This window comes from Octopus bimaculoides, chromosome 16 (genome assembly GCF_001194135.2).
Source record: "Octopus bimaculoides isolate UCB-OBI-ISO-001 chromosome 16, ASM119413v2, whole genome shotgun sequence".
NCBI lineage: Eukaryota > Metazoa > Mollusca > Cephalopoda > Octopoda > Octopodidae > Octopus > Octopus bimaculoides.
The window spans coordinates 52573031-52585066 of NC_068996.1; the positions used below are offsets into that span (position 1 = coordinate 52573031).

General features: G+C 38.2%; 1 protein-coding gene across 1 annotated transcript in view; it reads left to right on the plus strand.

The window, feature by feature from the left end:
* LOC106870456 (serine/threonine-protein phosphatase PGAM5, mitochondrial) overlaps window positions 1-12036 on the plus strand; it is a 34136-nt gene that overhangs the window by 21063 nt on the left and 1037 nt on the right. Inside the window, exons 2-4 of the mRNA XM_014916557.2 lie at window positions 542-714; window positions 4241-4455; window positions 6347-6477. Coding sequence (XP_014772043.1) covers window positions 542-714; window positions 4241-4455; window positions 6347-6477 — 519 coding nt within the window. The remainder of the gene's footprint in view (window positions 1-541; window positions 715-4240; window positions 4456-6346; window positions 6478-12036) is intronic.

The following is a 12036-nucleotide window of genomic DNA, read 5'->3' on the forward strand; positions in this document are numbered from 1 at the left end:
TATATATATATATATATATATATATATATGAAGAGAGATTCTTCTCAAGCATGGTATATTGCCAAAGGTCTTGGGTCATTAACTCCGTTAGGCCCAATGTTCAAAGGGTGCTTTTTAGGTGCCACTGGTATGGGTGCCAATTATGCGATACCAGCATTGGCCACAACTATGATTTCACTTAGCTTGACGAGTCTTCTCAAGGACAGCAAATTACCAAAGGTCTCTGTCACTTGTCATCGCCTGTGTGTGGCCCAACATTCAAAGATCATGCTTCACCACCTTGTTCCATGTCTTTCTGTGTCTACCTCTTCCACACACGTTTCCTCCACAATTAAAGATTGGCACTTTTTTTACACAGCTGTCCTCGACTTTGAATATATATAACTATGTTAAATTCTCTGTTATGCTTTATCTAAACAATACTTTATTTCAAAGAAGCTAACCTGATTCTTTTCACTGTACAGTTTAGGGAATATCGTCTTTACAGTCAAGGGAATATTATAAAAATTTTAGATAATATGGATTCTTTCTTTTATTGCAGGCGAGAACCAGCGTCGCTGATTGAACCTCCAAATTCCAACACAGATATGCAAAAATATGAAGAAGAACTTAGGAAAATCCAACCAAAAGCTGTTCGCCACTTATTTCTTATACGACATGGCCAATATGTTACGAGACAAACTGAGGACTATTTAAATATTTTAACACCTTTAGGTTGGTATCTACTTTTGTTGGTAGTATTTGGTAAGGGTTTTATGTCCTTCAAGACATAAGAAAGAAAGAGAGTGAGAGAGAGATAACGAGTTCTGATTAGTGTGGTTAATTGGTCAGTATGCAGTTCCAATTTTTGAAAATTAACTGACACTCCATTGGTTACGATGACGAGGGTTACAGTTGATCTGATCAGTGGAACATCCTGCTTGTGAAATTAACATAGAAGTAGCTGAGTACTCCACTGACACGCACACCCTTAACACAACTCTCAGGGAGATTCAGCATGACAAAGAAAGTGTCACTAGGCTGGTCCTTTGGAATACAGATGCTACTCACTTTTGCCAGCTGAGTACACTGGAGCAATGTGAAATAAAGTGTCTTGCTCAAGGACACAATACGTTGCCAGGAATTGAACTCATGACCTTTATGATCAAAACCCTAACCACTAAGCTACATGCCTCCACTGAAAATTAACGATCAGCCGCTGATTTATCAACTCTTTCCTGTTCATGCATGTCTTCTTTATCTATATCTTCACCAAAACAGTCACCATTTCCATCCCTCCCTCCCTACCCACCCACTGAACATACCATTATACACTGACACCCTACATACACACCCGCATAATTCAAAATTAAATTCTTGTGGAGATAGGCGTGTTTAAATAGGACATGCTTTTGATAGATCTTGATTACCACTGCATACATATGTATGTGTAAATTATATATATATTTTTATGTATATATATATCATCATCATCATCATCACCGTTTAATGTCCGCTTTCCATGCTGGTATAGGTCAGACGGTCCTGAGTACTTCCTCTCATCTCTTCTTGGGTCTCCTTCTTCCACAGTTCCCATCCACTTTAAGCAATTGGCATTTCTTTATACAGCTGTCTTCATTCGTAAGCATCACATGTCCAAACCAATGTAGTCCTCTCTCGCTCACATGCTGCATCTGATTCCTCTTATGCCCAACTTTTCTCCTCTCAGCCTTTTTACACTTTGTTGCACATGCACACTGATGTTGCATCAGAACATACTAGCTTCTTATCATTTAATATGTTTATTATATTGGACCATCCCATAAATAATGCAGTTTTTTTATACTATAGGAAAGTGGGTTATACATCATTAGATGTACACCACTTTCCTATATAAAATTAAGAAATATAACGGAACGCTGAACTCCAGACTATCAACACTAACAACATTTATTCAGGTGGTAAATATATACATCTTTAGCTCTTGTTTGTTGTTACAACTTCTGTGTGTGTGAGCATAGTTGTTGGGACATTGTTATGTAGATGTAAGTGAGCTGTCGAGCGTAAGTCCGAAAGATGGGAGAGAGACAGCTAAACACGTCCATGCTCAATCGCTGGCCAGCAAGAAAGAGATAGAATAGAAGCGGTAACGCTTGGTTGTTGAATTCCACGCATGCGTGAGACTACGCATGTGCACAGCGTTACTACAATACTTATTTTTCAAAATCAAGGTAAACAAAATTCTTTCTTAATCTAAAAATACTCTCCTTCTAGCAATGAATGGTTGAATATACCAAATCCAAGCCTCTCTGCTACTTCCTCAACAGTTATGATAGGATTTTATTCCACCAGGGTTTGCAGGACATCCTCATTGAGCTCTACTCATCTTCCAAGGTGAGGCTCATCTTCTAGGCTGTAGTTTCTGGCTCAGAATTTCTGGAACCATAGCTTCTGCTTATTGTCTGATCCCCACTTTCTGCATTAATATTCCTTGCACTTTCCATTCCGTTGTTGCCTTTATTGAACTCATAAACCAAAATATGCCAAATATGCTCCTTTGTTACTTCCATTATAGCTTTGAAAATATAACTATTAAAATCAAACGGCACTCTTCAAAACTTGCACTAAGAATAAGTCAAAGCCAATTTTACTACCTGCTTTTACAGCAAGTTGATGCAGGTTCTTTATCCCACCCCACTCCGCTTTTTAGTTCATGCAGTTGAAAAGACTACATTATTTATGGGACGACCCAATATTTGTTAGATTTTATATCTTCCTAAGAGAGATCTTTAAATTCATCAGTAGATTATTTTCACTTAAATTTTTTCTTTCTGTATATCTTTTCTTGCGATTTATTACTATATTATCCAAATATTACTTCCTTTTTTTTCTTTTTATATGTATTTTCATTCAGAATTTGTCTTTATAAATTCTTCAAGGGATAGGCTGCATGTAAACTTTTGGTATTCATTGAGGGTTTGGAATGAACTACCCCTTAATACATATATTTTAAGTTGCAAGCATGGCTTTGTGGTAAGAAGCTTGCTTCCCATCCACATGGGTTTGGATTCAGTCCCACTGCTTGACGCCTGAATGAAGCCCTTTAACTGGATCTCAAAGTGCATAAAGCTCTGAATAATAATATGTAACTATTAGGTTGAGAAACCCTTTTTGGATAGAAAGGGGAGATATGGGTTCATATCCCTTGGGTGGTTTTTAACTTTTTTCTACTCAAAATGGTTTTTCAACCTAATATTTTCCTGTTACTATTTATAGCATTTATGCTTCAAGATCCAGTTTTCCAAAATGAATTAGTGGCTCTCATGGCTTCTGATCTTAATTGATTGGAAGTGTTATCATGCACATATTTTCTCTTGGTATAAAAGATGGGCTACAGCAAATATTCTGCTTAATACCACAGATTTGCTTGTCAGCTGCTTGACCTTCTTAACCAGTTGAGCATGTTCCTTGGTGGCTGATGATATGTGCATCTCTGATCATGAGCAGAAATAGTAGGGTAGCATCATAGCCATGTGTTGAGAGGAATTCTTTGGGGGTTTGAATAATTCACTTCTGGAAACATGGGTCTTTTGTTCATCGTCCGTAAACAACCCTTATTCAAGGACCTTTTCAGCAGAGTGAGCTACTCAACCTGAAGAAAATTCTAACTGGGCCCCACCTGTAAGATCCAGCACGGTTCATCTTGATATGAGATCATGTTGTGCACATATCGTTGTGAAGCATGTGCCTGGTGTACCCTTAGCAGACGGGTAGTCATGTTGGGTATAATGGGCTTCATATATTTGTATCCCAGTGTCACATTGATGGCATGCACTGCTCTCTCACTCAATAATAATAATAATAATAATAATAATAATAATGATCCTTTCTACTAAAGCACAACACCTGAAATTTGAGGAGAAGAGACTAGTCAATTGCATCAACCCCAGTGTTTCACTGGTACATAATTTTTCAATCCCAAAAGGATGAAAGTTGTCCTTGGTGGAATTTGAACTCAGAACATAAAGACACGTGAAATATCGCTAAGCATTTCATCCAGCGTGCTAACAATTCTTCCAGCTCGCCACTTTAAAACATAAAGATGGATGGAACACCTCTAAGCATTTTCCCCAGTTTGCTAACGATTCTGCCAGTTTACCCTTAATAATAATAATAATAATAATAATAATAATAATAATAATAATAATAAGAGAACAATATTTTTAATTAGCAATTATATTCTCTTTCTTTATACTCTTAGGGGAAGAACAAGCATTTATGACTGGACGTCGTCTCCAAGAACTTAAAATTCCCTTTACAAGAATTGTTTCATCAACTATGATGCGTGCAGACCAAACAGCTAAAATTGTACACCAATTCTTTCCTGAATTGCGCATGGAATATAGTGACCTTCTCCGAGAAGGTATGCCAATACCACCTGAACCGGCACGTACAAGCTGGAGACCTGAATGGAAGGTGTTTATATTTTGAAAATTTTTTTAACGAACTCATTTAAAAAACAACAACCAAACCACACATACACACACACACACACACACACACACACACACACACACACACATCTAAGAAATAGACACCATCATTTTTTTAAAGATTTATTTCTACAAAGAAAATAATGTCATTTGATGCATCTAAATATTTAATCTAGGATTTAATCTAGCAGACATGTTTTAACCTGTTTGTGAATTGTACTAATGAGTAGTGTTTGCACTAATAAAATGGTATAACGAGGGGCATCTAATTAAAAATTGTGAGACGTCTGTATAGACCAGTTTGAAACACTCATGAGTTTCTTTGAATTTTCTTGAATTACTTCAATATATAATGGTTCTGTTGTTGAGTTAAGCTGATTTAATTTAATTTATATTCAATTTATTTTTTAAAATACTGATTTAGATTTTTTTATTTTTTTAAGTTAGAGGCTTTTGTAAATTTTGCTACTGTTTGTTGGTTGCATTTTTATATCACCAAAATAAAATTTTCAGACTTGGCTCTAGTAGAGTAGTTGAAATAACAAGGATAGAACTAATGACCATGTAATCAGTAATTCATTAGTTTACGTTATTCTAAGCAGTTGATTGATTAGATATTTATCATATACTTGAACCGAAGCAGTGATGACTGCAGATTTGTATAAGCAATGCAGTTAGAACTGGCCTTCTGGATATGCTTTAATCTTTTAGCATTTAAACCAGCCATATTCAGCCCAGATATTCTACCTGTTTTAATGCTGAAACCAGCCAGATTTGGTCTCTCACACCTACTCTGCAATGTCATTCTAAAATTAAACAATTATATTGTTAAAACCTTGAAGCTACAAAATGGTGCATGAGTTAATATTAAACATGAATACGTAAGCATTACATTTGACAGAGTAAACTGCGAATGCTAAAGATTAATTTGTTTGATTAATATTCTTTGCATTTTGGTGGGACCTAGTTTATCGCATGCTGTCTGAGCACATTGTTACTTTGTTCTTGTATGTTATTAGGTCATTGTGGTAATCACAATGAAGATAAGAAATGTCCATGAACAAAGTAGATATGCCATACCTTGGTGTTTGAAAGTGATTGAACATTTAATAAGAATAGAGATTATGTCAGACTTTACATGCGGTCTTTCATTTTAAGTAGCTTTTTAGTTTCATTCTGCAGTATGTTTGTGAGTATGCAATGTCTACAGCCAGTGGTGAAGTGGTCTTTGATTGTGATTTATTGTGGAGACACTGGGATCCATAAGAGGACTGACACAAGCAATGATAGGGCTGATGTATTCTATTTCATGCTAGTCATACTGCGTTCTGTGTGAACATTTGAGCCAGTTGACGGCTGTAGAAGGTTGTACAAAGTGGAAATTCCAGGAAGGAAATGGTGTAGTAGTTAGTTAGCTTTGGATCTGGTATGCTGAGTGGACAATATGAGAAAGATGTGCTTGATTGGAGATAGCACCAAGACCAGTAGCTTTGAAGAGTTGAGGATATCAGATGCTGTAGAACAAGCAGAGATTGAAAGCTGTAATGTCAGTGGGCTAAATGTTGGTGTGTGTTGGTGAGCAACTTCACCAATTGGCCGAGTGGCCTTTCTTTGGATGAGGTAAGATGTCAGTGTGTGTAGCAGCAGCAGCACACCCCTGATGCAGGAGCAGTCCTCCATTGTAGTTCTCATCTGAATATTGCAGAAAGGGAGTAATGCGGGAGTGGAAATATTTTCAGACTCTGTGAGTGTATCCTTTATATTTTAAATGCTTCTAACATCGTTAGTTTTACATTTCAAAACCTTCACTTGATACGTTTAAAGTTTTGATGTTGATCAAAAGCAATTAATATTTGGATTCTTTGTTCTTCTAGTTCTTAGCTGATGGTCCAAGAATAGAAGCAGCATTCCAAGAATATTTTCACCGTGCTAATATCGATCAGAAAGACGATAGTTACGAAATATTAGTGTGTCATGCTAATGTCATCCGATATTTTGTATGTCGGTAGGTATGATTTTAATTTATTTCCTTCTGTTTTACTTATGTTTTTTGTATAGATTTTGTTTTCAGTTTTCAATTTAGGGTAGATGCTGTTGTGTGATTAATGTCTAAGAGACTGAATCCTCTTTGAACATCAGAGTATTTTGTGTTTGCTCAGTTTCTCTGAAACATCTTGCCCATTCTTTTTGGCACTTTCTTCCAGCTCATTCTTGCTTTATGAAAGCTAAGAAGGCTCTCAGCACCAGAGATTTTTATTTCGATAAGTTGGAGAGATGGCAGGAGAGGCATCCCATAACCTTTCTAGACATGTCAAGTTGATGTTGTTCTTATCTAACTTGAGGAGAGAGAGGAAAAGAGAGAGAGGAAGAGAGAGGGAGAGAGAGATAGAGAGGAAGAGAGAGAGAAAGAGAGAGAGAGAGAGAGGGGAAGAGAGAAAGAGAGAGAGAGAGAGTATGTATGGAAGCATTTATCTCTCTCTCTCTTAGAATGATTGGAATTGGTGTTAGTGCGACATAGTTCCCTGTGGAATATTTGCAATTATTCAGCTACAGTATTCAGACATGGCTGTGTGGTTAAGAAGTTTACTTCCCAACCATGTGGTTTCAAGTTCAATCCTACTGTATGGCACATTAAACAAGTGTCTTCTTCTATAGCCTTGTGCTGACCAAAGCCTTGTGAAACTGAAAGAAACCCATATGTGTGTGTTTGTTTGTGTGTGTGTGTGTGTGCATACATACATACATATGGGTGTGTGTCTTTGTGTCACTGCTTGACAACTGGTATTGGTGTGTTTACATCTCTGTAACTTAGCAGTCAGGAAAAGAGACTTATAGAGTAAGTACCAGACTTTTAAAAAAATGAGCCCTGAGGTCAATTTGTTTGAATAAAATTCTTCAAAGTGCTCCAGTATGGCTGCTCCCCAAGTAAAAGGTAAACACACACACACACATACACACACACACACACATTTAGATAAAGATAGTTACGGCCTGTCTATGAGGTTACCCAGGGTTTCGCATCCATAAAGCACTTTACATCTTATCAGACCCTAATGGCCACTGGCCTGTATAACTACCTGAACCAGTGCAGAACGAGTATCTCAAGCCATTTAGAATAATTTAATTAGGGTAAGGTGTACCCTTGTCAGATATGTAGTCATGATGGGTAGACATCAAATTCACTTTACCCATGCTAGCATGGGTTGGATGATTTGACGGAGGACTGGTGAACCAGATGGCTGCACCAGGCTCCAATCTGATTTGGCAGAGTTTCAACAGCTGGATACCCTTCCTAATGCCAACCACTCCGAGAGTGTAGTGGGTGCTTTTTACGTGTCACCGGCACGAGGGTTAGGGTTAGGGTTCAGCAAAGTCAATCATAGAAGACTGAAATAAAAAAAAGTACGCATGGAAAGCAATTTTTTCGACCAAACCATTCTCGATGGTGCCCTAACATGACTACAATCCAATGACTGAAACAATTAAAAAATAAAATAAAAAACAACACGCATATGAAATTATAAGATAAAGGTCGCAGTCTTATTTGTTTGGGTTAATGCGAACGAGATGGCAAACAAGATATTCTATCATAAGTAGTGTGAAAAATTACTAAAGGATTTTTTGCCATCTGTTTTGTGTCGAAAAAACAAAACATAGGTGAAGGGAGATAATCAATATTAACTTCCTGTATGATTATTTCCCTTATGTTGTATGCTTTGCCAATCGCTGGTGTGTGTGTGTGTGTGTGTGTAGGCGCGGGCCTGACTGCGTGTTATAGGTTTCATATTCTGTTCTACTGCATGATACCTTGGGCAAGTGTATTTTATTTTATGTGGATCAAAATTATACAACAAACAAAAGACAGATAGGCGTGGGAGCAATAAACAGGCTTTGACGCACAAGGAAAATTGAAGAAATCTTTGACAACCCCGGGCTGACTAAAGCATAGATGGAAACAAAAAGAAGCCCCTTGTATGTATGTGTGTTTGTGGTTTTCTCCTACCACTATTTGACAGCTGGTGTTGGTTTGTTTATGTCTCCCATATCTTGGCAGTTCGGCAAAAGAGATTGATAGAATAAGTAATGGGATTTAAAAAGTAAGTACTTGGATCGATTCGTTTGAGTAAACCCTTTGAAAGCAGTGCTCCAGCATGACTACAGTCCAATGGCTGAAACAAGTAAAGGATAAAAGATATATACACATGCGTATATACTCTGGAAAGTCAGAGTCATTGCAAAGGATCCCAAGGTTTCAGAATGGTGCCATCAGAAGAGTTGTGCATGAGGACATCTAGTGTAAGTTGTATATAATGCAGAGGGGTCAGTTTATGTTGGATGTGACAAAAGAGAACCGTTTGATCCATGGAAAGACCCTGCTAAACAAGTTAAAAAAGAGGTTGGAATTTTCTTTTTCTTTTTTTTTTTTTTTGTCTGGTTTAAAAAGTTCAGTGAAGGCCGAAAGGTAAACTGAAGGAATGACAGAAACCGAAATAGGTTTTCATGGTCAACCAGTGACTGGGATGGTTCTAGGAGTCGTCAGTAATGAGGGAGATGTCATTCCTCCTCACTTTTTTTCTTGGGGCTTATACAGAGGAGTTGGAGAAAGTTGTGAGGCCCTGGACAGACAGACAGACTATGTCATGGAAGCCAGTACATCTTTCAACAAGACTCTGCACTGACTCTTAAGGCTAAGACATGGCTGCATGTCAGTCTCCATAACCATGTTCTCCCAGATATATAGCCTCCTAGTTTACCAGACCTCAATTCACTGTCCTACCATGTGTAGGGCTTAGTTGAGAGAGAGGTCAATCAACACCCCTGTAACACCATACAATCCTTCAAGGCTGCTACAACCAGTGCAACGTCTAAAATTGATGAAGATCATCTGATTCAGGCATGTCGATGTATTGAAGCAGCCATCGATGCTAACAATGGATTTATTGAATAAGTGTGATTCTCAAGATTATTTGTACCAAATCATTTTCAAACATAGATTTTCTTTGATGAGCTATTCATCTTTTTCTAAATTCATACAAATGACAAGATGGCTGCGAGTCTCTGGTTACTGGATGTGCCACTCTGAACTGGAAGCATCCAAATTAGTCTTGTGGAACCTACTTCATGTTATCACACTTACATAGACAACTTGATGGCAGACATTGGCTTAGAGTGTATCAAGGATCTAGAGGCAGTGATGATGAACTGAGAAGAGTGGGGGATTGAATTTTGTTGCTGTGGGCTGGGTTCCAACCTAGCCGTAAAAAAAATTCAAATGACCTAAAAAAACTGACACACTCTACACATACACACAAAATATAATATATATATATATAAATATGTTCATTCAATTCCCATGCATACTAACACCCACTTTTTTCTGTCAAGGGCCTATATGCCCCAATATTAAACTGTTTTCTTCTGCCAACACATGGCGATCACTTTATAAGCTCATATATATAGAGACACCATACATGTGTTTGTGTGTGTGTGTGAGTATATATATAGTTGTTGTATTTACTAAAACTCCAGGCCACCCAATATCTTGTGGGTGGATTTGTTAAAAAAACTATACAAACTCTTCACACACACACGTACATACATGACTGTTGAATTGTATCACATGAATGAGAGAGGACTGCTTAGGATATGTTGTTGATTTATGAGTTTCAGTTAGGTGATATATTTGTTGGTGTGAATCATCATGATCATGGTCTTAAGTTTGAGTCTGCTCATTGCTTTGTCTTCTACTGTTGCTGAATAGTTGTTAATTTTTCTTTCTTGTCAGTGGTTATTTTTTGTGGGGTAGTGCTTAAGTTTCTTTATTTTTGTTGAAAGTAGGGGTTGTGGTGATTAAAAACTGGACCCCTTTATCGAGAAACATAAGTAAAATAAACACTACACAACAAAAAATAACATGACATAACAGAAAAATAATTACTAACCAACAAAAGCAAAACAATGAACTCACACCAAGCAAGAGGCCATACACTCACCAACAAATATAAAACACCATCAAACCATGTTGCAACAGTGCCCACCTGAAGATTGTAATTGCATGAAACTCAAGTCACAAGATAAACAATATATGTGCATGTGTGAATGTTTGCACCCTGCAGATGCTTAAAAATTTGCTAAATTACAATAAATTTGTGAAGGCACATGGTGCAGTGGTTAGAGCATTTGGGCTCACAATCATGAGATAGTAAGTTTGATTTTTGAACCAGGCTGTGTGTTGTGTTCTCGAGCAAGACACTTTATTTCACATTGCTCCAGTTCATTCAGCTGTAGAAATGAGTTGTGATGTCACTGGTACCAAGCTGTATCGGCCTTTGCCTTTTCCTTAGATAACATTGGTGGCATGGAGAGGGGAGGCTGGTATGCATGGACTCTACTGGTCTTTCATAAACAACCTTACTTGGACTTGTGCCTTGGAGGGGAACTTTTTACGTGCAATCCCATGGTCAGTCATGACTGAGAGGAGTCTTTATCCTCTTTACAATTGTTTTGTAGTCATTTCCCTTCCAACAAATCACCTGAACTCAAGGCTGTTATAAAAGATGCCATGCAGTTGGATTGAACTTTGGACTCGTGATTGCAAAGGGAAACTCTTCACCATTTAGTTATATCTGCATTCATTAACAGTCAGTAGGTATCATGGTATCACACTCCAAACCAAAGTAAAGATAGTTTGCATCTCATAGTATAATATCTCTAATTTGTGTTCCTGCCATTTAATGCTCGCTGACTCATGACACCTAACTTAATATATGTCAGTGCCCCAGCAGGGTCTCAGCCTTAGAACTGCAATATATGAGAATGTATGGTGTGATTGTGTGGTAAGAGGTTTGTTTCCCAACTACATGGTTCCAGGTTCAGTCCCACTGCATGGCACCTTGGGCAAATGTTTTCTACTATAGCCTTGGGCCGACCAAAGCCTTGTGAGTGGACTTGGTAGGTGGAAACTGAAAGAAGCCTGTTGTATATGTGTGTGTCTGTGATTGTCCCCAACCACTGCTTAACAAGTGGTGTTGGTGTGTTTACATCCCCTGTAACTTAAAGAGACCTATAGAATAAGTACCAGGCTTTAAAAAAATATGTACTGGGGTAGGTCCTTTTCACTAAAAATTGACCAAGGCAGAGCCCAGCCTGGCCACAGTCTATTGACTGAAACAGGTAAAAGGCAGGAGATAGATATAGCTGTTGTAAGCAATAGAACTAACATGTGTCATTTCCTAACAATGCTGAGTTCAAGTTTCCTATTTACCTTGGTTCTTGTGCGGGTGGCACATGAGATGCACCATTTTGAGCGTGGCCGTTGCCAGTACCGCCTGACTGGCTCCTGTAGGATTTTCGAGCGAGATCGTTGCCAGTGCCCCTGGACTGGCTTGTGCGGGTGGCACATAAAAGACACCATTTCGAGCGTGGCCGTTTTCGTGCGGGTGACACGTAAAAGCACCCACTACACTCTCTGAGTGGTTGGCGTTAGGAAGGGCATCCAGCTGTAGAAACTCTGCCAAATCAGACTGGAGCCTGGTGTTGCCATCCGGTTTCACCAGTCCTCAGT